The 25,876-nt window shown below is 46.6% G+C and overlaps 1 protein-coding gene across 1 annotated transcript; it reads left to right on the top strand.

The window, feature by feature from the left end:
* Nucleotides 1-1,518: 1,518 nt before the first annotated feature.
* Nucleotides 1,519-24,286, top strand: VCP (valosin containing protein). Its single transcript, XM_057369602.1, has 17 exons — nucleotides 1,519-1,677; nucleotides 6,588-6,699; nucleotides 7,074-7,246; nucleotides 9,009-9,151; nucleotides 12,273-12,403; nucleotides 14,118-14,249; nucleotides 14,656-14,758; nucleotides 16,478-16,611; nucleotides 16,850-16,985; nucleotides 18,006-18,118; nucleotides 18,727-18,891; nucleotides 18,998-19,120; nucleotides 20,206-20,418; nucleotides 21,633-21,941; nucleotides 22,801-22,956; nucleotides 23,278-23,432; nucleotides 23,828-24,286. The coding sequence occupies exons 1-17, from the start codon at nucleotides 1,661-1,663 to the stop codon at nucleotides 23,931-23,933; spliced, it is 2,421 nt and encodes an 806-aa protein (XP_057225585.1). The 5' UTR covers nucleotides 1,519-1,660; the 3' UTR covers nucleotides 23,934-24,286.
* Nucleotides 24,287-25,876: the final 1,590 nt, after the last annotated feature.

Here is a 25,876-nt window from a genome sequence, read left to right on the forward strand (position 1 = left end):
GCCTTCAGGCTCCAGGGAGCTGGTGGTCTGTCCTTCCTGTGCTTTGCGTACTGGCTTTTTGCTCAGTTACTGTGGTTTGAACACATCCAGAGAAGTGATTTTGTCTGAAGCACACATCCAGAGAAGTGATTTTGTCTGAAGCACACAGCTCTGAGGTCTGAACTTCACGATGCTGCACTGGCCAGGGACAGCAGCAGGGTCCAAACCCATGCCTATGTGTCCCCTGTGTCCCTGAGGGCCTGTGCCAGCACCACAGCTCCAGGCCCTTTAGTGACACTATGCAGGGGARAAGAAGCACGTGCACCTGCTCMRTGTTTGGTSGAGYTTACTTTGRATGAGGAAGGTCCCCATGCCATATTAYCAGACTCCCACAAGAGGGAAGGGGTACTTGGGAGCTGCAAGGCAAAGGAACAATGGGGGAAGAGGAAAGAAGGCACAACAGAGCTCAGGAGTAGTGCAAACAGGAGGTRCTGCAGCCTCCTCTGAACGCTGGAGCAATAGAGGGTCTTTGTGTGGGCTTTGTCCTGCAGYTCCTTCAGAAAATCACCTTGGCACATCCTGGGCTGCAGTCAGGGCAGCAGGGGAGGGAGGGGATTCTGCCCCTCTGCTCCGCTCTGCTGAGACCCACCTGGAGCATCCAGCCCTGGGGACCCTGCACAGGAGGGACAGGGASCTGCTGGAGCCAGTCCAGAGGAGGGACACCACAATGAACAGAGGGATGGAGGATCTCTGCTGTGAGAAGTTGGGAGAGTTGGGATTGTTCAGACCGGAGAAGGCTCCAAGGAAACTCCATTCCCACAAGGGGCTACAGGATAGGTGGAAAAGAACTTTTGATAATGCCATAAAGTGACTTTATGAGGTGTCACTGTTTTTAAACTAACAGAGGGTAGGGTTASATTAGATATTAGGAAGAAATTCTTCCCTGTGAGGGTGCTGAGGCCCTGCATAGGTTGCCCCGAGAATCTGTGGCTACCCCATTCCTAGGGAGTGTTCAAGGCCAGGCTGGATGGGGTTCTAAGCAGCCTGGTCTGGTGGGAGGGGTTCCTGCCCTTGGCAGGGATGGGAGGGGATGGGAGTGGATGATCCCGAAGGTCCCTTCCAGYGCCTGGGACCATTCCCTGACCCCACGAGAAAGAGCCAGGCCGCTCCGGGTGGCGGGAACAGCAGCGCGTGCGCTCCCCGCCGCTCGTGATTGGTCCTCTCCTCGGGCGCTGCCCAGTCAGCGGCGGCCGCGGGGGCGGGACTTCCTTCCCGCATGTTCCCGCCGGTGGCTCTTTGCCATTGGCTGCGCGGGAGCTGTCGCTCGGCGGGAGAATCGCGCTGCGATTGGCTGCGGGGAGACACGCTTGGCTCGTGGCGATTGGTCAGAACACGTGGAGGGGCGGGGTTCAGGCGGAGTCCTCGGTCTTTTTTTTTCGCCGTCGCTCATTGGCTGAGGCGGCGGCWGGCCGGAATTTCCGATTGGTCGGCGCACTCTGTTGCTAGGCAGGCGAGGCGGCGTGGGCGGGGCTCCCCTCGCCGATGAGTCGGCGCTGAGGCTGAGCCAGCGCGGACGCCCCGATCACTCTGCCCGCCGCCCGCGACCCCCGCGACCCTCCGGAACCCCCGCCCGCCCCGAGGAGCCGCCGYCCGCCGCCCCTCGCCCCCTCCCCGCAGCGCCATGGCCTCGGGATCCGAGTAAGTGCGGGCCCCGCCGCCTCCCCGCGGCCTAGGCCCTGCCGCGGCCTGGGCCCGGTCCGGCCCGCCCGCCTCACCCGAGGCGGCCCGCGGACGCCAGGCGGGCGAAGGCGGCGCCGGGACGAGGCTGAGCCGGGTCCCGCCGTCCGCCCCGCCACGGCTGGGCCTCGCCGGGAAGTGTCGAGTCATGGCGGGGGGGCGAGGCCRGGCCGGGCCTCCCGCCGTGCCACGGCCGGGCCTAGGGCCGCCCGCCCGCCGGGCCCTGAACTACGGAGGGCTTTGTTTCCTACACCCGTCCCGGGCTCTGCTGCTCGTAGTGTCCCACGGGCCGAACCTGGCCAATGCCTTGGCGCTAGCCGAGGCAGACATGTTGTGCCGGGCATGGCCGAGCCGATCGGCGGTGTTTTCGTCTCGGGTGTCTTGCCTCACTCTTCTTGGCTCTGCTCAGTTACAGGCTGAGGATCATTTTCCCTGCTCCTCAGAAATGAGTAACAGTTTCTGCACGCAGCCCACGTGCATTTTGTGAGGAGTGAAATAGAACCCAAATATAAATTTCCCCAACCCAAGAATACTCGAAGTGACTTTTTTACCTCATCAGAGGCACTTTTGATCCCTTTGGTATCTTTCSGTATTCTTTGAGTATGTTTTCCTTGTCTTTTGCAACTCCTGGAATCCAGAYCTGCTTGGTCCTGCCGGGTCAATTCCAGCGATGTGTGCCAGACATTCCTTGTCTGCAGTGGAAGTGATATTCCTGGGCCTCGGTTGTGCAGCTGAGGGAGGTTAACAGTGTTTTTAAAAAATTATTTCTACTTTATCGAACTTCTTCTCATCCACGTAGGAACCAGCAAAAGTTAGTTTGCCGCTGGAGCACGGTTACTTTTTAGATGCCATTTTTTGTCACTGSTGCTGGCAGCCATCTTGCTGAACTGAGCCTCAGCATGGCAAGAATCTTTCCAAAAGCTAAGGGAGTGTAGTTTCTGAAGGGATTGCTGTTTTCCTCTGCCAGCCTGTCTTAAACATGTCTGGCTTTTYCAGAATGAGTTTRAAGTCCCCCCATGGTTGTCKTATTTCAGTAAGTGGCTGCAGTCACCACATACATCAGACACTTCACTTGGTGATAAAAATGTTTTGTGAAGCTTTTTTTTTTCTTTAGTASCTACCGGGGGAAATCAGTCCAGTCTGCAGATTAGATGTTCAAAGTGGTAAGAAATTGCTCATGWTTTTTATCTGGGGAGTGATTTCACAAGGATGGTGGTAAAAAGTCATGCCAGTGTGCCGAAAACATGGCTGATTGCACTTTCATTACTGCAGCTGGAATCRTTCTGGGAAGTGACTTCGTGCTTATTTTTAGCACAGACTTGCAGGAACAGCCTGTTTTCTTACTTTAAGCAGGGCTTTGGTAACTTGGTTGCCATTTTCAGAAGGATAGCTAACTGGTACTTTGTGCTCTGGCTCATCATACCCTTCCCTGTGATGCCGCTGGATGTTATCACTTGCTTAACAAGGGGAGCTCTGACACAGAAACCATGGAGTGTAAGTAAGWCCATGAAGCTGTGTCAGGGGAGGTTTAGGTTGGGAAAGGTCCATCCTGAAGGTAGTGGGGCACTGGAACAGGCTCCCTCTACTCAGGGAAATAGTTGCAGAGCCAAGACTGACAGTTCAGGAAGCATTTGGACAATGATCTCAGGCACTGGATGTGATTCTTGGGGCAATCCTATGCAGGGCCAGGTGTTGGACTTGATAATCCTGGTGGATCCCTTCCAGCTCAGGATATTCTGTGATTTTGTAAACTATGAAAGTCCTAGTTCTCCCATATGTGAAGTGGTGCTTTACTGAGAGAGAAAAGGAGGCGGAGGGTGTGAACTGGGAACCTTTTATGGCTGGCAGTTTAGGTYTAGTACATATTTGCTTTACTTTAGTGCAAGTTTGTGGTCTTGCACTTTGTATTCAAGCTTGACCATTCACTGTGCTAGTGATTGTGTCTTCTCTTCTGGTTTGTATTTAGGGGTAGCAGACCTTGAAATTTCTTTTAATTCCAAAACAACTCTGAAGCTCCATTTTATGTTCAGTTTGACTCTTTGTTAAGACAGGGAAAGAAAGGGGCAAGAGACAAAGTGTGTGAGGAAGATGACAAAAGGGGTGAGTCAGGGAGGTGATTTGGACRGTTTACACCAGACTTTCTCTGACCAGAAGCTTATTGAGAAGCTTTAAAAATTACTTGGGTTAGCTGTCCGTCCCTGTCTCGTTTCCTAAAGTTCCCCAGCCAGAGTTGGAAGGTTGGCAGGAGAGAGTCCCAGCCCATGCCTTAGGCTTTTCTGCTTGGTGTTTTCTGTTCATGCTCTCCTCCCCACAGATGTCAGGGTTTGTCTGAGCGTGGTTGGCGTGCACAGGTGTCTTTTGCCCTGTTATTTCAGCTGCAGCACAGGGAACCCCTAGAGAGATGCAATGAGGCCAAMTAGTGATGATAACAATATTGTAAATTGCTGCTAAAAGATGCGTAGTGTTTGTCTGTCCAAACCCTTACCCTTGTCTGCAGGAGAAATAACATCCTTTCCCTGCATAGCATGTAATTTTGTAGCACCCTTTTTTTTTTTTCTCTGCAGAACTGTCAGAGCACTGAAGCTGACCCTGCACATTTAGCTCCCTGGATGCCCTTTCTTGGAGACTTTTATTCAATCTTTAATGCCTCCAAGCTTTTTGATCACTTAAAGTATATCTGATATTGATCCAGCCCTCAGTTCTTAGTGAACTGTAGGTTCAGTTCTTCAGTACTAAAACTTTTCTTTTATTCAGCAGAACCAAGTGGATTCTTGCTGTGTTCTTCAGCACTGSTGTATGTCGGGAGGTATCCGAACTTTCTCTCTAGTTTTTTRCAGCTTTTTGTTTATGGTCAGTGTTGATTGAAAAGTTTCCACTTGCTACTCAGTTCCTTTACCGTTTATTTTTGATATTGTGTCCCAGGCTGTTTTTTAGTCTGTATGATAGTCCCTGCATCCCAGGGGACAGACCGTTTCAATGACACTTCAGATAGTCAMAGTCTGGCAGTGGTTTCTTATCAAAAGGCCTTGGAACTCACATCTTGTGTGCAGAGGGATGAGTTACAGTCACACTTGAATAACCTAAATACGAATATTGTGTCTCCTCAGTGTCCCTTAGCTCAAATCTTGGAATCTGCTTGCTGAATTACTTTCCAGTGGCCAGGAGCTAATGGTGTGGCAAAGTCCTTGCAAGCATGTTGATGGTTTTATGCACTGTTTAACTACAGTCTGCCCTAATAATGTATTTATTCAGTTTTCTTCTTGGTCTCTCAGTTTTCTTGGAAATTGCAGACTTTTTAGGACTCTCAACAAGACCACATTTTTAGATTGAATATAGAATTCATGAGCCCTTTCCAGGATATATCCAGCAGCCTTCATTGTGTCCCTTTTTGTTCGGAGAATAGATCTGCAATGTCTTARCCTCTTGCACTCTTCAACAAAGAAAGGAAAAAAAGTAACTTTTTAAAAAAAAGTAACTTTAATAGTGCTGGCAGTCCAGGATAGACGTGTTTTACAACTTGTTTTGTTCACTTAAAATAATGTTGCCTGTCATTCGCAACATGTTTCCTGTGGTACCAGGATTTTAAGGAAGTTTGAGAGCCTCTTGGAAAACAAGCTGGCTGCCCTCRCAGGCTTGCTTGGTATTGTTTCCCCTTTTATGAGTCAGAGAAAGGAGCCAAAACTGCTTAGCCTGTGCTGAAAAAGCCTCTGTCTTGAGGGGCGGAGGGATCTGGGTAACTTCACACCATGGGTATGTCACCCCACTCTGATGAACTCTTAAAAATGCTGGGAACATGCCAAGTGATGCACTGCTGCCATTTCTACTCAAGATTTGGTTTCTTGTGGTCATTCTGTCTCTAAAAGGGTGAGATGGAGCCAAAGTTATGACTGCCACCATTGTCACAAAGCTCCCTACTCTTTGTCAGTGCTAGCTGCTTGCTTAGGACAAAGGAAGACTTTATTTTTCTTTATTTTCTTTTGGAGTCAAGTCACAYTGTGCATAGTTTTCTGTTCTGACCTTGGACATAGGCACAAGCCATCTACTTGGAGAAAGTAGTCAGGTGCCCACTCAGGGAAGCTGCGGCGCTCCATCCCTGTTGTGTATGGCTAATGTATGACTTCCAAGAACTCCTCAAGAATAAGTTGGTTCAAATTCTTATTCTTTCATAGAGTGAATTATTTCCGGTATTAGCTATTGAAGGAGGACAATTAATCTGTCTTTTTTTCWTTTCCTTGATTGACTTTGCTTGCTCCGTTTTGTCAAGGCAAATGAATTATCTCTTGTATTTCTTGTGGCATTGTAGAGCCAGAGCTTCAGTGACTTCTGTGAAGGTGTTATGGAAAATTGATTAACAAACCCAACGCAATATCATTTTTTATGRGCACTTGAATATTTGTACAGCTTGCTAGATTTAACAAACAGACCTTGACAGGCTAAACTCTTAGAACTCTTCTTGTCAGGGTTGCTGCAGCATTGTCCTTTAATTCCCCTATTTATCTGGGATTTGACAACAAATAGACTTGAACTTTGTTTTKTTGGCAGCAGTTCCATGTGATTTCAGATGAGTCTAACTCATTGAGGCAGAACATCTTACAGTCAGCAACATGTCACTGACCACTTCTTTTCATAGAYAGCTTCATAGCTGTATCCATTGGAAGCTCATAGGTTCATTTATGGAGAGAAAACATCCTCCCTTGAACTTCTGCAACTGGTTGCTGGGAAGCAATGTTCTCTTTTGTGCTACAAACGAGTATAGTTTATAAAAGACAAGACAACAAAGAAACTTGTAGAAAGTGGAGATGAAAACAAGGAGTGGCTAGACAGGGTTAGTACATATCACTCAGGCTTATAAAATGTGTTTTCTCTCCCAGCTCTAAAGCCGATGACTTATCAACTGCTATTCTGAAGCAGAAGAACAGGCCCAATCGGTTAATTGTTGACGAAGCCATCAATGAAGACAACAGTGTTGTGTCACTGTCCCAGGTGCGTCATCTCTAGAGGCAAAACATTTAATCTTAAGCAAGTCATTGCTGTCTATTAACTTGAAATGTAACTTTGCAACATGAGTACAAGTGTTTGTCAGAAGCTATAGCTGTTACCACTGAGGGAGGGTTATATTATTTCCTGAACTCCTCTTTGATAAAATGTTTTTTTAATTTCAGTTTGTAGGATTCAGTTGAGCTTGTGCCATTCCTCTGATTTCAGGATTAGCTCTACACCAGTGTAGTGAGAGTCTCTGTCCTCTGCATTTGGTATATCACTTCCAAGGTGTGATTTCCAAAGTCAACTAAGTCTCTTTCAAATACTTGAATTCCTGCRTTTTTCAAAAGCTTATTCTAACACTTTGCTGTTTGCAGGCAAAAATGGATGAACTGCAGCTCTTCAGAGGAGACACTGTCCTGCTCAAAGGAAAGAAGAGGAGAGAAGCAGTCTGCATTGTTCTGTCAGATGATACCTGCTCAGATGAAAAGATTCGCATGAATAGGGTTGTTCGCAACAACCTGAGAGTGCGCCTGGGTGATGTGATCAGGTGAAGACGCAGTGTTACCTGTGGAAGGCRTTAGAAATATCACAGATTATCTCATAGTATCTGAGCTGCCCTACTGCAAAAACAAGTTAAAACGTGCTAGAAATGAGTGCCAGAAAAAAATGGAACAGCCAAATAGCAAGTTTAAAAATCTCCCAAGGATGTTTATATTCCAATTTTTGTTGTACAAATAATTCTTAAATAGGAGTGCTTAAAAAACGTAGCAGGGATATTGTTGTGCAGCACTTGCAGGAAGTAGARCCATAATTTGCATTAGAAGGGGCCTTAAAAGTAGGAAAACTTTAAAGTATGAACCTCTGCTTATGGGACACAGGACCTATTCTATTATGGCAGTGGGTAGAAGGCTAGCACATGAGCATTTCCTGAACATAAAAATGGTAGTTTGCAGATTTCCTGAACATAAAAATGGGAGGGTAACAGCTCCTCCTCCCGAGCATTGTCTTAATACAGAATATCCCACGTGTTTTGGGAAAATGAGAATCTGGGTTCTGGTATCAGACTTTATGAATAATAATTTTTAAATGCAAAGTGTGTTTCATTAAACKTAGTAGATGAGAAGAATGAGGCTGTTCCACCCATCCCTCTACCACTAAAAATGCAATCTTTAAACACCACTGTAGTTGGTTCAGAATGGTGTTTTGTGTCTTTGGATTTGAAATAGAGGAAAGTTCTGACCTTACCTGATGTAAAATTCCTCTAGCATGACAGCCCATGCTGTCCTCTGTTAGCACTATGTCTGTAGTGGTTCTCAGCCTCCCAAATGTGTTACAATTGTCTTGACTCATGGTGAGGTCAGGGAATTTTCACACCACTTGTCCTCAAAGTTTTTTTTTCAAGTCTTTAACTGCTTAGAGTGTTACTGTGTCCTGGTTTCTSCCAAAATCCAGATTCATGTGCTAATCACTTCCTGGTTGTGGTCAGATGTCTTCCTTCTGGGACAGTCTATCTTTTCCTTTACTCTTTCACTATGTCCTCTCTGTAAAGCGTGTGATAAACTAATTTCTTAGTAGAGTCTGTAACAAAAGTCACAAACAAAAAGCTGTGTGCTCAGCTGCAATTCCAGGCAGGCTTTTCTTAGATGGTGAAGGCAGTTTCTACCGCAGCTGGATACTTTGAGCTGTTGCTACAGTAGGCTATTGTGTTACTGTAGCATGTATTTAAAAAKGGGGAAGCCACCTTCAGCCTTTATCCAATTGTCAGCCCCCACGAAGTGGGATTGACACACCTAACTGCAAAGGTGTTTATCCCTGGTTGGTACTGTGACAGGTTTTGTTCTGAATCCGGTTTGTCAGCAGCAGGGATTCTGGTGCCTAAAGTAAGTAATGCGAAAGAACAAAGAATTTTGCCCAGCTCATTTCTACTTAGAGCTGGTTCTGCAGTAGCTTGTTGAAATAAAAGCTACCTCATGGCTCTCGCAGGTCTTCAGGCTGCATTAGTGATGTGTGAAGGTGGTGAGGAGGTCTGCAGAAGAGCAGAAGGGTAGGAGGAGACTATGAAACTCTCCACTGGTCTTGGACAGGGCTGAAAGGAGTAAAGGCAAGTGTGTGTTGTGAAGACTAGCTCTTGGTGGGTATGATTTTTGCCTTGTTAGCATTGAAATATTCTTGTGCGAGCAGGAAGTCTCACCAGGGCTTTTGATAGTCTTTGGATATATTTTCCTGGGAAGGGACATCTCTTTTCCCAGTGTAACACTGAGGTGCAAGTCCAGCATGATGTGCCTAACTGGCATTTTCTTCTGTTGCAGCATCCAGCCTTGCCCAGATGTGAAATATGGCAAACGTATCCACGTGCTGCCAATTGATGACACRGTAGAAGGGATCACGGGGAATCTCTTTGAGGTCTATCTCAAGCCCTACTTCCTGGAAGCTTACAGACCCATCAGGAAAGGTAATAATGCCTGTTGTTGAAGTCYTCATGGCAGTAAGTGTGAGCTAGTCCTGAGATTACGAACACACAATTTCTAGAAGCTTACACAGTACTCTGTGAAGCCTTAGACCAGCATCTGTAGAGATTTTGCTCATGTTCATTTAAATTTTCCCTAATCTTCAGAAGGAATGATTGCTGCTGCTGGCTGGCAGAGCAGTTTGGTGGTTCTCCTGTATTTTTTAGCTATGTGAGATGGSAGAGCGTCAGAAAAGGCTCAGGTAGAACTTAGCAGAAAATCTCATTAAACTAAGTTGCTACAACTTAAGGTATTTGGGAAGTTGCTTGCATATTAGTCAGGTTCTTGGGTATATGTTGTGCTTGCCTTATTTCACCAGAGTCCATCTTCCATTTAACAYGATAATTGAAGGAGAGTCAGGTTCAGACCCCAAATCTGGAGTGGTGGAGTCAGTTGCTGTGAGGTGTTGAGTGTGGTAATGTGGCTGTCATAGAAGTGATAATGTGCAGCATTATATAATAATCAACGTTATACAATTCAGTTAATCTCCTACTCTCACCCAAAATCAAATCACCATGGACTCGACCTTTCTTGTCTTCCCAAATTACCTACCAAGTGCACTGAGGTTCTCGAGGAAAAGCAGACCCATGGGTTCTTGTTTGCCTTTGCCTGAGGCAGCAGTAACCCAGACTGTTTATCCCAGCATATTTTTAATGTGCTCTACAGGAACTTTGTATAAGTTGGAAGTGTTGGTTAGGATGGGGCAGTCACCAGGTGGCTTTTGCTAAATGTGTGTCCCGAAGTTTGCTGGTCCCACCAYCCTTAGCTCTCAATGTAGTCATGAACAGTCCCTTGCATCATTGGGTTTTCCAGAGGCTGGTGCACYATAGGGAATGCAATACACCTGCTCAGTGCCATGCTTTGCCTGCCCCTGGGATTGGAGTAGCCTCAGTGCCTGATGTTTTATCATCAGATCCAAAGGCTGTTTTTCCCTCTTAGGGTAAGAAATAGCATTGAACAAGCTTCCAGTCTGTTGGTTCAGGTCCCCACACATTTCTGTGATATGTATTTCTCTGGAACTGTCAGCATGACAGTACACCTTTTTCCACATACTTAATTGTTTTTCAGGCTTCTATGCATGTTCAGGAGTGAAATTCCAAATCTAGGTAACCACTGGCGTGGACACTTCACCATACTACTCCACGTACTTTGCCACTTATAACTATCCATCCTCCAGACTCATACCTGGGTGATGTTCTTAAATACTATCAACCTTAAACAAGATTTGAATCACACTCAGCTACGTCCTGTTTCATATCACCAAGATTGCCAGAATTCCAGATGCATTTGTACAGTGGTCTCAGGCATGTGGTGTGGTCCTTGGGGCTGTTCTGTGCAGGACCAGGAGTTGGACTCAGTCCGCTTGGCTCCCTCTCAGTTGAGAATATTCTGTGATAAGAAGCAGGCTGGCTTCAGTTGTTGTGAAAGGATAGTAAAAATGTTTAAAATGCCCAAATGCTGCTATAATTGGCCTGGAGAACGAAGACGTCGAGAGGGAGATGTAGGAAAGATGCAGTTACCAGTAGTTCCCAGAGGATGGCTCCCCAAGTACAGAGTGGATGGCAGCGCTCAGTTCTCTCATCAGATTCATCTCAGGAGCAGCGATTCCATCATGTCATAAGCCACTACTGCAAAGAAAAACACAAAGATAAACTTAGCCTCAGCACCAAGGACGATAAACCTCACCACAGGGGACACCTACAYCAAGTGAGGTGTTAAAAAATACGTCCTGAGAACAAGCACAAGTAAACCTGGTCACCAGCTACTATTATACACTGTTATACACTGAATGCTTATAACAAATTTGGTTTTACCTGCTCTGCTCAGATSTGTTGTTATGTCAACCCTCCATCCCCATGTGGGATGCCAAAAAGAACTGTTGTCCTTTGACCCCAGCATGCAATTGAATATCACACAGCCACTTATTCGCTAACTGGCTCTGAGATGGGCAGGATATCAGGAAAAAAAGAAAAACACATGAGTTAAGAACATTTTAGTAATTGAAACAAAGGAAACTATAATTATAGTAATGGAAGAGAGGAGGGATGAAAACYAGGAAAGACAAGTGTTGCACAACACTGTTGCTCACCACCTGCTGACTGATGCCYAGCCTGTCCCTCATCAGTGTGTGATGTCTTCCAGTGAAATCCTCACATTTGATACACTGGGGATGATGTTTTATGGTATGGAATATCCCTCTGGCCASTTTGGATCAGCTCTCCTGGCCGTGCTCCCTCCTGGCTTCTTGTGCACCTGCTCACTTACAGAGCRTGTGAAACTGAAAAGTCYTTGAGTTAGGGTAAGCGCTGCTGGGCAACAWYKGAAACATCAGTGTGTTATCAACATTATTCTCATACTGAATCCAAATCAYAGCACTGAACCAACTCCTAGGGAGAAAATGAACCGTATCCTAGCTGAAACYGAGATAATTATACCAGCTGGCACCCCTGATTAAATTAACTTCTTCAGAGTAATTTAAGGAATAACTGGGAGGATGAGTAGCAAACCAAGTACAATTTTGAGATTGTGCTCATAGCACTTTCGCTRTAACAAAAGTGCACTATAGATACAAGTAGAAGTTATCTAGTGTCTATGGTAAGGACTGGTGTTAATAGGGCTTGTAGAGCCAGTTCAGCCAGGAATCCTAGTACAGTATTATATATTATCCTGCTTCTGGAAACAAACAGCTATAACTAGTAGCAACTAGTTATAATAAATTCAAAGTGATTTTTTTATTAAGTTGGGACTTTTTGCCTGCTTTAGAAATGATAAATTGAAATTGAATGGAAAAGAAATGTGATTCCTCGCCTTTGTGTTTTGTATTTGGTCAGGGTGTTCTTTTCTATTGTTTGCTGGTTTTTACTGGATGAAATTTGAGAAATGAAACAGTACTCAGGCTGTCGAAGTGGATGCAGTTCCTGAGTTTAACATTCAAAGCAGTGTTATAAATGCCACAGTGTCTGCCTGTGTGACCCATTTCCTGGAACAGTGGGGCTAGTGGTCCTACGGGGTTGACATTTTGCAAACATGTGTTGCAACAGACCACTGATATGTGGGGTTTTACAGGTGACATCTTCTTGGTGCGTGGAGGGATGCGTGCAGTGGAGTTCAAAGTAGTGGAGACAGATCCAAGCCCGTACTGCATAGTGGCTCCAGACACAGTGATCCATTGTGAGGGAGAGCCCATCAAACGAGAGGTGAGCAGCACCCTGCCATGTGGTTCTCCTGCTGGATATCTTCTGTCTGAAGTCTATTTCTGTGACAGTTCTTGAAGGCATCAGTGTTTGCAATTCCTGTTTTTGACATTTTGTCTACTGAATGTAATGGTTAGAAACTCTGATTTCAGGAGATGAGCTGCTGCTGAAGGCAGTCACAGAAAGGTACTTCCAGTGTCTTCCTCGAATGCTGAGAACACTGGGGGGTAGGTCTGCTGATGAGATGCCATGCTTTGGCAGCAGCTGTTTTGCAGATGTTTCCAGATGTCTCATGATGGACTTGAATGCATCTTTTAATTCCAGTGTTCTCTTCATCCGTAGCAGAGAGCTCTTACAATAATGCTAAATTTCATGCCATGTGAAAAGAAAATAATGGACACTTTTTCTGAGAGAAATTTGAAATCCACAAATGGTTGACATAAAAAAACCTAAAATTCTCCAGTCCATTAAGGTGTCTAGCCTTGAGTGTTGCAACTTGTGGCTGCCTGAGGGGCTTGTCTGACAGGTCTTGGCTACCTTCCTGTTACAGAACAGGAAATCTCAGGCAAATGAGCTAAGGTGAGTTCATGCATCATAGAATAAGTGCCTTTTTCTTCCTGCAGATAGGGTGAGTGCTGGTTTGTGGTTAGCTGCCATCTGAAAAACTCAAYCTCTGTGACACTTGGGAGACTGCATCTGGGCACTCACTGAATCCAATTTGGCCTCTACAGGCCATAGCAAAGATAGATAGGAGCAAGTTCAGCCAAGGCCACTAAACTTAGGAGGATCTGGAGGTCAAGAATAAATGAGGAAAGACTGGGATCGTGGGGTGATGCAACCTGGAGAAGGGAAGGCAAAGGGACAGGTCTACTGGCCACTGCCTGATGGGAAGGGATAGATAACTGGGCTCTTCTGAGGGCTGTGTCCCAGGACCCTACTGGATGCGTTGGCATAAGTTGGATCAAAGGAAATTCCCAATAGATACTCGGAAAAATGTTTTCCCAAATCCYGGAGCAGAGCCCAGAGAGGGCTGAAATCTCCAGACTTGAGACTGAACAAGACTTCAGTGCTTGTTAGGTCTGGCCCCTGAGTGACTGACTTGACATAGATGGGGCTTGAACTAAGCATCCCTCTGAGATTCCAGGCTATGTTATTTTATTATTTTAGTGTGGCATAAATAATTGGGGCCAGTAAAAATTTGGACAGCCTAATAAATGGATACTGTGAAGGAAGAGTTGCTTACAACTGATCCRTATGTCTGGACCTTAAAATTCTGTGCTAATTGGAGTCAGTCTCAAAAGGTAACACTGCATCTAAGTAACTGGCGGATAGAATATGCCAGATAGTTAGACATAGCATTTGCTCTAAGGAGAAAGTATATTTTATACTGACATTGTCYCTTGTTACTTGCATTAGCCCCATCAAAGAGTCACAGAGCTTGTTTTTTGCTAGAGTCTGTAGGGARCCTGGCAGCAGAAGCTGTCATTCCAGAGGGTGGGCTTCAGTGAAGTCTGAGTATGTGCAGGCAAGTCTCTTTTAATGTCTGGGAAGACAGAGCTAAGAAACAATTATAGAAGACATCAGGAAGACTTGAAAGGGAGAATCTCAAGACAGGCAAGAAATGTCTAAAAAGCCATATTCCTGGCTTCTGTAGACTGGGAGGGGTTGTTGAACTGTTGTTTTCACTGAAATGTTTGATGAATTTCCTCCTGGGTAGGATGAAGAGGAGTCACTGAATGAAGTGGGCTATGATGACATTGGTGGCTGCCGAAAGCAGCTGGCTCAAATCAAAGAGATGGTGGAACTTCCCCTGAGACACCCWGCTCTCTTCAAGGCCATAGGGGTGAAGGTACGTCCTCATATGCAGGTGGATGAGTGGGCTTGCCCTAGGAGATGTCTCTCCACAAYGGAGGTTTAGGAGGTATTGGAGGGGGGAATAAATAATTTGTGGGTTTTGGTTTTTTAAAATGCTAGTGTTTGGAAAGTATTTGCTCACATGTTCTGGATACAGTCTGAAACACTGGCAGCTTGTAAAGCATAGTGATGCTTTGAATCAGCGCTGCCAGTTACTGGCAAGGTTTTTGTTGTGTGTCATGTGAAGTAGTAAGGGTGTTGATAGCAATGCTGGGATGGCAGCTGTTGCGTGAGTTTGCATCACAATTTCAGACTAGCGTTATCAAATGCTTACAAATTCACTGTCAAGTTGCTTAAGCAGTCATACACTCACCACCTAAGTCCCTTGCTTTTGTCCTCAGCCTCCACGTGGGATCCTGCTGTATGGTCCTCCTGGCACTGGTAAAACACTGATTGCCCGAGCAGTGGCCAACGAAACGGGGGCTTTCTTCTTTCTGATCAATGGTAAGTTTTCTGGCTTCTTTGTCCCCAGATCTTCTGTATGCTCATTTGTCCATCTTATGGTAAGGACTGGTGTTAATAGGGCTTGTAGAGCCACGCTGTCTTCCTGACATCCTTCCTTACCTCTTTCAAGCGTGCCTCTGGGGACACTTAAAGGCCATTTGTGTGGAAGCATCTGTAGTGGCACTTCCCTGAAGCTTGATTGTGTTGTAGCAGAGTGCTTGAAAGATTATGCTGGGACACAGGGATTTGGAGTCTGTCTGTCTGTCCATTTATGTTGGTGACGGCAGAGCTGGAAGGGCTTCTGGCTTTGCTCCCACCATGTTCCATTCAGAAAAGAAGCTGCTGCTGTGGATTCCTCTTTCCCCTCAAGTAAAGCACAAAGACCTCTTTTGTTTCACGTAGCATTAATTGGAAGGAACTTCCCTGAAAAGTATAATGAGATCTTTTGGACTTAGCTACAAGTGACAGAACTCCTGTTGATAACTATCACCTGTAGCAGTTGAGGTGGCTACTGGTTGATATCTAGTAAGGAGCAGATTCTAAATTTTCCACACTGCTTTTCTGTCCCATTTTACTCAGTGCTGGAATAAAGGAACATTTTTACTGAAGGCTAGTGCAGCTTTTCTTCTCTGATTTCAGTCACGTGACAGTAATAGCAAAGGACAGTATAACAGCACAGCAGTGGCCAGCAGTAGGATTAGTGACTTGCTTTTATCTTGAGATAGTGAATGTAAGTGGGCTGATTTTAGCCATATGTCACCCCTGTCATATACTTCCCCAAGTGTGTGAAAGCTGTCGCTGAATGCTAATGCACCAGCCGTTTCTTTATATGCTTGTACATCCATTGCATAGTAAAAATAACGTTGTCAGTTAGCAATGCCTGCTCTGTCTGCTGGTGCCAATCCTGAGCTGCAGGCAGAGCTGATATGAGCTGGTGAGTTACCTTTAATACAACACTTGGAGCCCCTGCCCACACCTGTGTCTGCAGCTGGCAGCTTTGTGTGCCAGAGGGTCAGGTTTATTTTTCTTGKATCCTTTAGAAGCATATTTTCTCTTCACTACCACTGCCATCAGCATGATGGCAAAATCTGTAAAAACAGAATAAATCTGTAAACCTACACTAGTTCAACAATTGTAGGAGATGTCAGTCTCCAGTTGTGGAATGCTGTCCATCCATTTGTGATCAATGTGCTTATATGCTTTTATTTAACCTTTGAGAGGAGATGGGGGTTGGTTGTTGTCAGTTGTTTTGACTCTTTAAACTAATTTGTAGGATCGTACAGAGGTAAATGAATGCCTGTGTAATGTAAGCTAAAGGTGGCTTCATAGAGCTTTTTCCTTCCCTATCCTGATAATTCATCACCTTATAATTTGATTGCTTCTCTTGCAAGCTAGGACTGGCATTAACTGTGTGTGGTGGCACATTACAGAGAAGCTCACCAAGTGTGAAATAGGGTAAGGAAAGAGGCAGCTAAAGGTAGCTCATTGACTAGTGCCGCATTCTCTTAGAGTRAACTTGGAAACACCATAATGATAGAAACTAATTCTGCATGCTGGTCTTGTCTTTCAGCTGCAGATTTAGTGGATTTGATTGATAGTATTTGCTTTGGCTTGAAATATAGCTTGTCCCATGTGGATGTTGTACTAAAAAAATTCAGCTGCGTGTTTTTGGGGCTTAGCTGCCTCCCTTCTGAGTGCCATAGCATCGCTATTTTTTAGGTCCTGAGATCATGAGCAAGCTGGCTGGTGAGTCTGAGAGCAACCTGAGGAAAGCCTTTGAAGAAGCAGAGAAGAATGCTCCTGCCATCATCTTCATTGATGAACTGGATGCCATTGCTCCTAAGAGAGAGAAGGTAAAGAGATCCTKTAGGAGGTAAATTACTGTGTCTGCATTTGGTAGAAGCTGGCTTGAGTCTTTGTATTTGACTACAGGGTAAAGCAGCATTTCCTTAGCACCTGATTTCAGCTGGACATGAGTTCAGGACATTTGTCACCATCTCCTGGCTGATGTATCTGCCCACTCCATTGCAGTGCTGGCTCCCGTGCTCCTTGTAGAGCTGTTGGTCTCAGCAATGCTTTCTGTCCCCACAGACACATGGGGAGGTGGAACGTCGCATCGTTTCCCAGCTCTTGACTCTCATGGACGGTCTGAAGCAGAGGGCACATGTGATTGTGATGGCAGCCACCAACAGACCCAACAGCATCGACCCTGCTCTCCGGCGATTCGGTAACCACCACTGCCCTCTCTTCCCTGTCTGTCACACACTTTGTGGGAGGCTGTGCTTCAGGGGTCCCRCAAGGATGGAATAGAAATCCATGCTGAACACTTTTTATGTGTTACATAAATGATTGACTTGTCTTCAGCTCCTTGCTAGAAATGAATTTTGAAACTTAAAGAYTTAGATGTCATTTTCTGTGCCATGTTAGGTGAGAGTTTGTAGAAAGAAAATAATGCTTTGAAGTGCGAAAAGTATGCTAGCCTCTGTTAGGTGAAGCTATTTCAGGACACACTGAAGGAGGAAATGCCTAAGGGGATGTTCATGCATTAGATTGCAGAAGGCTGTGAATTACCCAATTTGTCTTTCTTTTATTAATGACAAGTACAGTAGTTTCTGACACTCAAGATTTCAAAACATGGGACTGTGAATGAATGTCTGGTGTGTGACCAGTTGGTAGAATCTGTAATGGCAAGCCTATCAAGTGTGCAGGGGGAATTGGCCTCTTAAATGTGTAGTGAGCCATTTGAAAGCACAGCTGTTGCTAGRGGAAAAACAGAGATGTACAATCTTAATGAATATTGCAGTGAATATCCTGTTTTCCTCATGTGTTTCACCACTTGGATAGTTCTGCAAAATTTCTAAAAAATTAAATCTCAGTATTTTTGAGCTCTGGTGATGAGAACACAAAGGTAGAAATAAACAAAAATGTCCTGTGGTCTGCTGGCTTAGTGAACCAATATTTTCCTAAAAGCGAGGCTTAGAAAAAGTTACTAAATGASCTATCCTCCGTGCTGTATAATGTCGTGGTCTTCTTGTTAATACAGTAGTCTCCCTAAATGCCTGATGCCTTTCCTCCTCCTCTGGTCTGTCTCTTCTACTGTGCTGATGGTTGCTGCAGACAAATCCAAAGCACTGCCATTTTCTGAAGTTTTGTGGAAAGCATCACTTCATTCTGTCAGAGGAAGGCAGCAACTGCAGCTCCTCTGGTGTGCAGAATCACCAGCTCAATGTGTGTTTGTATTCCCCAGGTCGTTTTGACAGGGAGGTAGATATTGGTATCCCTGATGCCACCGGGCGCCTGGAGATCCTGCAGATCCACACGAAAAATATGAAACTGGCTGATGATGTGGATCTGGAACAGGTGAGTAGTGGAAAACTTGTCTCGTTCCCAGTGCTCTGTTTTGTAATGGAAGAATAGTTAAGGCTTGATCATGTAGATGCAGTGGTTCAATTAGAACTCAACTAGGAAGAAACTGCATGAATGTGTGAGCTGTGGAGTTCCTTCCATTCAGTTTACAAGTGACCAAAAATCCTCACTCACCAGTTAGGAATGGTATGGATGGCTAAGTGGAACAAATGTGTATCATTCCAATCTTGAAGTGCTGTGCCACTGTCCTTCTGCGTTTGTTTGCTGTGGCATTGCCTTTTAAAGTACAGCAGGCCTGAAACAGCCTGCACACAGCTGGGTGAGCGTTGTGGTTTCCCAGGACATTGTAAGCTGGATGGTTCCCGTCATCTATGTCCTGAAGGCAGAGCTGCAGTCCTTGATCAAGGCTGTCTTTCTGCACATCATCTGAATTCTTGATGCAGATTGACGATAGAAGARCAGTGTCTTTGCCTGAGTGGTAGCATTTGTCTTGAATGTGCAGCAAAGCCCTGGTGTTGCTGTCCTCCCTTCCCAGTGAAGGACCAGGGCACGTGTTGCCGTTCTTGTATCTCTGTGAGTCATGGTCAGTGCTCTGCTTTCAGGTGGCAAACGAGACCCATGGCCATGTTGGTGCTGACTTGGCTGCTCTTTGCTCAGAAGCTGCTCTTCAGGCTATTAGAAAGAAGATGGATCTCATAGACCTGGAAGATGAAACCATCGATGCTGAAGTGATGAACTCGCTGGCTGTGACCATGGATGACTTCAGGGTAATGCAAGAGTGCCACTTGTTCTTCTGTTGCAATTAATTGCTTCTCTGAAGCGAAAGAATGTAGCATGATAGAATTTATATAATACCATTTCTTCTAAYGACAGTGGGCTCTGAGCCAGAGCAACCCTTCTGCTCTTCGGGAGACTGTGGTGGAGGTGCCACAGGTTACCTGGGAGGATATCGGTGGCCTAGARGATGTAAAGAGAGAGCTCCAGGAGCTTGTACAGGTAAGGCTTTACAACAGATTTTTTGCTTAGCCAGCTTGAAAAATAATTATAATAATAAAATCCAGAATGTCTTCAGTTTCTTTTTTGGGGTGCAAGCAGAGAAAATGCAGARGCTTTATGGCATCTACTTGTAATGGACTAAAAATACCATGCTGTTCCATCTTAGTGAACTTGGGGAGGAAGGTGCTGGGAAGCAGCATCAAGTTTTCCTGTGCTGAGTCTACAGTGCCATTTTATGTGGGTGTTGTGCAACATGCACAAACAGCCACAGTTTTTTCTCCTCTTAAGTGGAGACCAGCAGTAGGACCACTGTTGAGAATCATCCTACATGGTGGCTTTATCTGGTMGGCAGTGGATGAAGATTCTCATACAGAGAGCTTGTGAAGGGTTCTTCATCATCCTTAGCACAGGGACAGGTGAAAAGTAATTTTGAAGCAGTCTACAAAGGGAAAGACAATGTTACAAGTGATCTGTGGGAACAGCAGGTGTGTGCATTAACATGGTTTGGGTTTGATACATTCTTGCTTTCAGTGGCACTGTGGAAACATCCTCACTGTGAACAAAAGAATTAAATTTCAGTCTAATTTTCTGATGTTAAAATCATCACCTATCTTGTATCTGACCTCGTTGCCGAGAATAAAGAAAGGCWCACATCAGACACCTTGCCTATCTCTGGAGAGCAGAGCAAATAGGTTAGRTAATGAGCTGTTCCCTTTTGCTTCTGCAGGGCAGAGGGAAACTGAGGTTAAGTGTGCTGGAAAGTACTGAACTGGTACTTGGGAAAGTACTGAGCTGGTATTTAGTCCCTAGRGGTAAATAGATTGTTTTAGGCACCTTTCCAAACCAGTATCCACTTAAAAACTGCAGTGGCAGCCGGCAGGATCTTGTGCTTAATACACCAGAAATCTCAGGTAATGCTTCTGGTAGAACCAAGAGCAACTTAGAGAAAGGTGTCCCTTCCCATGGCAGAGAAGTTGGATTAGATGATCTTTTGAAAATCCCTTCCCACCCAAAGCATTCTGTACTTCCAAGGTAGMGGCTTATTCTGGCTCATCATGAGAGTTTTTTGTTTTGTTCTCCTTCAGTATCCTGTGGAGCACCCAGACAAGTTCCTCAAATTTGGCATGACCCCATCAAAAGGGGTCCTGTTCTATGGGCCACCTGGCTGTGGTAAGACACTGCTGGCCAAAGCCATTGCCAACGAATGCCAGGCAAACTTCATTTCCATCAAGGGGCCGGAATTGCTCACCATGTGGTTTGGAGAGTCTGAAGCCAACGTGCGTGAGATCTTTGACAAGGTAAGTATTTTTCCTACTTCCTGTGCCATATTTRTGCTGTGGTACCCCCAGAACTTTGTCTCCACTGCAGCTGTCGTACTGGTTCTTATTTGCGTTTTCTGTGTTTTCCCCACTTGCACTGAGATCAGGAGCTGCTTTCCTGATGTTGGGGGAACTAATCCTCTTCAGCAGCATAGCTGTTGAAACTGTTCTCTCTGATTGCAGCTGGCATCTGTTGTTAGAGGGTGTTAAATTTCCCAGTGCCTTTGGCAGAAGCTGTGGTTAGGATGGCACATGTATGCCCCACATCCCTGAAAATTTACATTAACACCTCATTAACTGTCACCATCTACAGATTTTCAGAATATCCAGTGAGTTCTTGTCATGCAATATACACAGTTTAGAAAAGTTTAGAAAAGAGCTCATTCCTGCTCAGCGAGAACGTTGTTTCTTGTCCCAGAAGGTGTCTGCATGGATTATCCTGTGAAACATTGCTCTTGTGGTCTGGGATGGTGGCATTAGAACAAAGTTGGTAGAAGAGTAGAAAAGAATTTAGATGTGAGGGAACCTCAGAGGCTGTCTAGTTCAGCTCTTTGTCCAGCACAGGGAGATAACTTTGAAATTTCATCAGCTCAGTGCACTGAGTTCTGAACACTGAGTTYTTTACCCTGTGAAGGGTGTAGGATCCCTGACCTCTCTGGCCTAGGTGCTCTCATGGTGAACAATTTTTTTTTCCATATTTCTCAGTGGGATTTTCTCAGCAGCTGTTTGGGCCCTTAGTCTTTCCTCCTTTCACTGCACACTGTGAAGGAAAATCCAACTCGCTATAAGTACACATTAGGTAGCTGAAAATAACAATTGGATTTCTCCCTTCCACTGGATATATCTCATCTACTTGTGTGCCTGAATAACCAGCTGGCAACCTTAGGTCTTTCAGGGAAAGTTCTAGTACAGCAAAAACAGCTCCTTTTTTCACTCTTGGCATTGGACTTACTACTTTTCTGCCTGGTTCACAGTGTTCCCACTTTTGGGAAATCCAGCTTGTTCAGGAGAATTTGCTGGAGGGTTTGTGTGTCAGGGGTCTGCTCTGGAGCAGCTTTTCCAAGCTCTCCTTGTGGCAGCAGCTTCTGGTACTCCTGAGTTGTGCTGATGGTGAGGAGGGCTTGKTGTGAAGTCATTGAGCTCCTTGATGGGCAGTATTAGCATGTAATAATGGTTCCCATTGCTTTCTGCAGGCTCGCCAAGCAGCCCCRTGTGTGCTCTTCTTTGATGAGCTGGACTCCATTGCCAAGGCCCGAGGTGGGAATATCGGCGATGGTGGCGGTGCTGCAGATCGTGTCATCAACCAGATCCTGACCGAGATGGACGGCATGTCCACCAAGAAAAATGTCTTCATCATCGGTGCCACCAACAGGCCAGACATCATTGACCCAGCCATCCTGCGCCCCGGCCGCCTGGATCAGCTCATCTACATCCCCCTGCCTGAYGAGAAGTCCCGGGTTGCAATCCTTAAGGCAAATCTGAGGAAATCACCAGTTGCAAAGGTAGGATCTGTGCCCTGACTGCTTCTGGCTTGGGTTTGCTTTGTGGTTCTCGTGTTCCTCACAGGCTGTGGACACAACAGAGGTCCTGGAGGGTGATCCATATAGTAGGATGGAAGAGGAAGCTCTGAGGTCAGGTGTCAGCAAATTGGTCTGCAAGCGCAGCAGGTCTTTGTCACATAGTGGGGTTCTGYTCATGTGCAAGATCAGAGAAGCCTATTGTGGTAAGATGGAAAAGATTCTTACACTCTGGAAAAAAATAAAGGTAGAACAAGGTGGGAAGTAGAAGTTGAAGAGGAGCCACTATAGTGAGTTGTTGCTGATTCCTGTCATAGGTAAGAGCTGTGCCCCTTGCTTGGGGAGGGGCAATAATGCAGCTGAAAGTTAATCAAARAAAAGTAGACACAAAGTGAGAGCCCTATCTTTTTTATGCTAAGCTTACCTTTTTAGCTGCTTTTAAGAAGTAAAGTTTCAAAGGAGGTTGCAGTAATACCCTCTCAGTTGAGAGGGAGGAGAGGAGGAGGTCGGCTGTCTTGGTCTGCCTGTGCCCCATCTCTATTTCCAGTCTGATGGTGTTTTGTTTAACTCCTCGTGTTGAGACCTGAGCAAGTCATAGCCTAAATCTGTAAGTGCAGAGGCATTTACAGCCACTTCGTGGATTCTTGGTGGGTGTGAGGAGTGTAGCCTGCTTTTGTGAGTGGTTAACTTTTCCTGAAACAGAGAATCTTAACAGCTGATCTTTCCAAAATTGGCCATAGTTAAGGCAGCACCTTTATACCCTGGGATCTGAAGACACCTCTCTGTCAGTTGAGGATGTGAGGTATTAAGCCAAGGCCTCTCTTGCTTTTGTGTTTTTCTCTAGGATGTTGACCTTGATTTTCTGGCTAAGATGACCAATGGCTTTTCGGGAGCTGACCTGACAGAAATTTGCCAGCGTGCCTGCAAACTGGCCATCCGTGAATCCATCGAGAGTGAGATCAGGCGAGAGCGTGAGAGGCAGACCAACCCTTCTGCCATGGTGAGTGGGACACTGAGCTCTCCCTACCCACATGTGTGAGGTGTGATGTGTTCTCTGTCATCCTCGGGGATGAGTGGGCTCTTGTGCAGAGCGTGGAGCTGGAGCACTTTGTTCTCATCTTGTGGGAGATTGAGGACCCTCCTGGGATGCCTCATGGTCAGCATTGCTCAGGAGGCGCCTGCTGCAGCCCTGACTCATGCATACCTCTCCAGCCCCCACCTTGGGGGGTGTTGGGAGCCTCCTGACCTGGAGGGAAGCTGTGAGCAGCTGTTGGGCCTATGGAGCTTGGATACACAGCTTACCTGGTCTGTCCTGCTGCAGGAGGTGGAGGAGGATGATCCAGTTCCTGAGATCCGCAGGGATCACTTTGAGGAGGCCATGCGCTTTGCTCGCCGCTCTGTCAGTGACAACGACATCAGGAAATACGAGATGTTTGCACAGACCCTACAGCAGAGCCGTGGCTTTGGCAGCTTCAGGTACCTGTGGGGTGGGAAGGGTCGGCAGTGTGGCTCAGCCAGCCCCCAAGCACAGCACTGGGGCAGCTTTCTGATGGATTCTGGGTAACAAACCTCCTTTCCACTGCGTATTCCCATCCAACCCAGCATGTAGAGCAGCCACTACACAGCGTGTGTGCTGTGCTGCAGGTCAGCTGTTGCTGCTCTGTTAGTGCTCCTGAAATCCATTTTTTCCTTTAACACAAGCGACAGCCAGCAGCCATGAGCTCTTTCATCTTCCTTAGGGCTTCATCCCATTCCTCCTTGCCCATCCTAGTTGACACTGGGGGTTGGTGCAGAGGGAGGGGATGGTGCTGAGCTGCAGTGAGGCTTTTCAACAGCATCTCTTCTCTCCTGTCCTGCCCTGCTGTGTGCAGGTTCCCATCAGGCAACCAGGGCGGTGCTGGTCCGAGCCAAGGCACAGGAGGTGGCAGCGGGGGCAACGTGTACAGCGAAGACAATGACGACGATCTCTACGGTTAACTCGCTGTCCTCGGTGGACCAAACTCCACATCAGGCCACGTTGTACAGGGAAAAATCCAATGTTCAGTGGACTCTTGGCTTCTTCATTCCTCAGTCAGAACAGTGTAGCTGCACGTCAGACTTTGTACAGGGAATGTTTTCTGCAAACACAAATCCACAGCGGTGTTCAGTTGGGAGGCAGACAGTGAATTAACAAGGAGGGGAACTGACTTAATTTCTGAGAAATTTCTGTTCTAGTTTATGTGGCAGAATCAGCAGCTTTAGCAAAGGGTACAACGCTAGCCTGTATTAAAAAAAATAAAACCCCACAAAAAATAATAAAAAAAAAGTAATAAAAATCCCACAAAACTCTAGCCAGGCCCTAGCAGTTCCTTTTTGTGGTGCTGGCACTGTCTAAACCTGTGTCTCTGTCCAAACACCTGTCTCTGTCCAAACACCCCTTGCTCTCGTGGAGCCCATCTGTGCATGTGTTCCCCTGCTGTGGATAGGGCTGCTCTTCATGCCTAACACCTCTTAGATCTGTTAATGGAAGAAATGGGTTTGGCAGGGTMTCTGTCCCACCCTCTTGCCCCAGGCTTGGCAGGAAGCACCGAGGAAGAGCCTGGCAGCAGGAACCTGATGTTGCTTCTCCGRGGGTGGCCATGAGCTGTCAGGTCTCTTGCTGCTGTAGCTCTGCAGTGAAGGACCTCTCCAACACTCCTGGTCTCATCCAGGCACGTGGGGCACTAGGGCTGTCTCTGGGTTGTGTGGTGCAGTGTAACACTACTGTGACTGGGGAGAGAGGAGCTTCAACACGTTCCATGTGTCCCAGTGGCTTTCTGGTGCTTTTCTTAGGTCTCTGGTGCCAGCTGGCCTTGTGTTGTGTCCCAGACTAAGTAGCTGGATTCTGATCATGGTTTTTCTTCCTTTCCACCTTGTTCTGCCTCCCTGCCTTGCTGCTTGGTTTATTTTCCCTTCTGTGAACTGAACAATGTGCTACYCCTGTACCTGGTTGTTTTATGTCAGGGAAGTCCTGGGGAGCAGGAGCAGAACGGGAGGCTGGATATGGCTGAGTCCTCAGCCCGTGATAGGCGGTGTCTGTAGAATGCACAGAGCAGGGAATGCGGAACTGAGGGTTTCTGCAGCGAGGGTAAAATGCAGTTTGTGTGGCAGAATGTTCCCCCAGGCCTTTGGGGCTGAGCCATGAGTGGGAGGGCAGGAGTTGTGTGGGGCTGAGCTGTGGGGTTTCCATCCCAAAGCCTGGCACATCTTGGAGGGCTCCATCAAATCATCTGTATTTAAGRGGTAGAGGATTTAATGGCAGAAGGATGGGATTGGGTGTGAGAAAAGACTTGTGCGGAGTGTGGTGATAAGCAGGGTGAAATTGGGAACACCAATTTCTTGTGTTTAAATAGCACAAGCTCCTGCGGGGGAGGAGGCGGTGCAGGCCCCGGGGGGCCCGGTGGCGGCTCACCTGCGCTGTCCTACTTGGGAGCTGTCTGCCAGCGCAGAGGTTCCTGTCCTCACACCACCTTTCCCGGGGAATCACTCCTGCTGGCTCYGGTGGAGACACTTCTGGCAGCAGGGTTGAGGCTGGGACGGCTGGAGCTTCCACTGCCTCACTCTGGCCTGTTTTTGGGGCAAATACCTCCTTATCATCCTCTGCTGCAGGGCTGATTCTCCTCCCTGAGCTCTGCAGGGACACAGACAGCGGCTTTGCTTTGGCCACATCGGAGCCAGACCCACCTGTTTTCTGCCACCCGGGGAAGGAGCTCTCCAGGACTCCCCAAAACTTTCCACAGCCTGGACAGGGGGTTCTTCCTCCSTGCAACGGTGGGAGCATCACCACCTAGCAAGTTGAGGGGCAGATCCATCCTGGCATCTCTGCTGTGGAGGCTGCAGCAAGGACAACATAGGATGGTGGGGTGCATTTCTCAGTCCCTGGCAGCCCAAATCTTCCCCAC

Source organism: Malurus melanocephalus, unplaced genomic scaffold (assembly GCF_030028575.1).
Source record: "Malurus melanocephalus ecotype Western Australia unplaced genomic scaffold, MMel_1.1 scaffold_113, whole genome shotgun sequence".
NCBI classification, from domain to species: Eukaryota; Metazoa; Chordata; class Aves; order Passeriformes; family Maluridae; genus Malurus; species Malurus melanocephalus.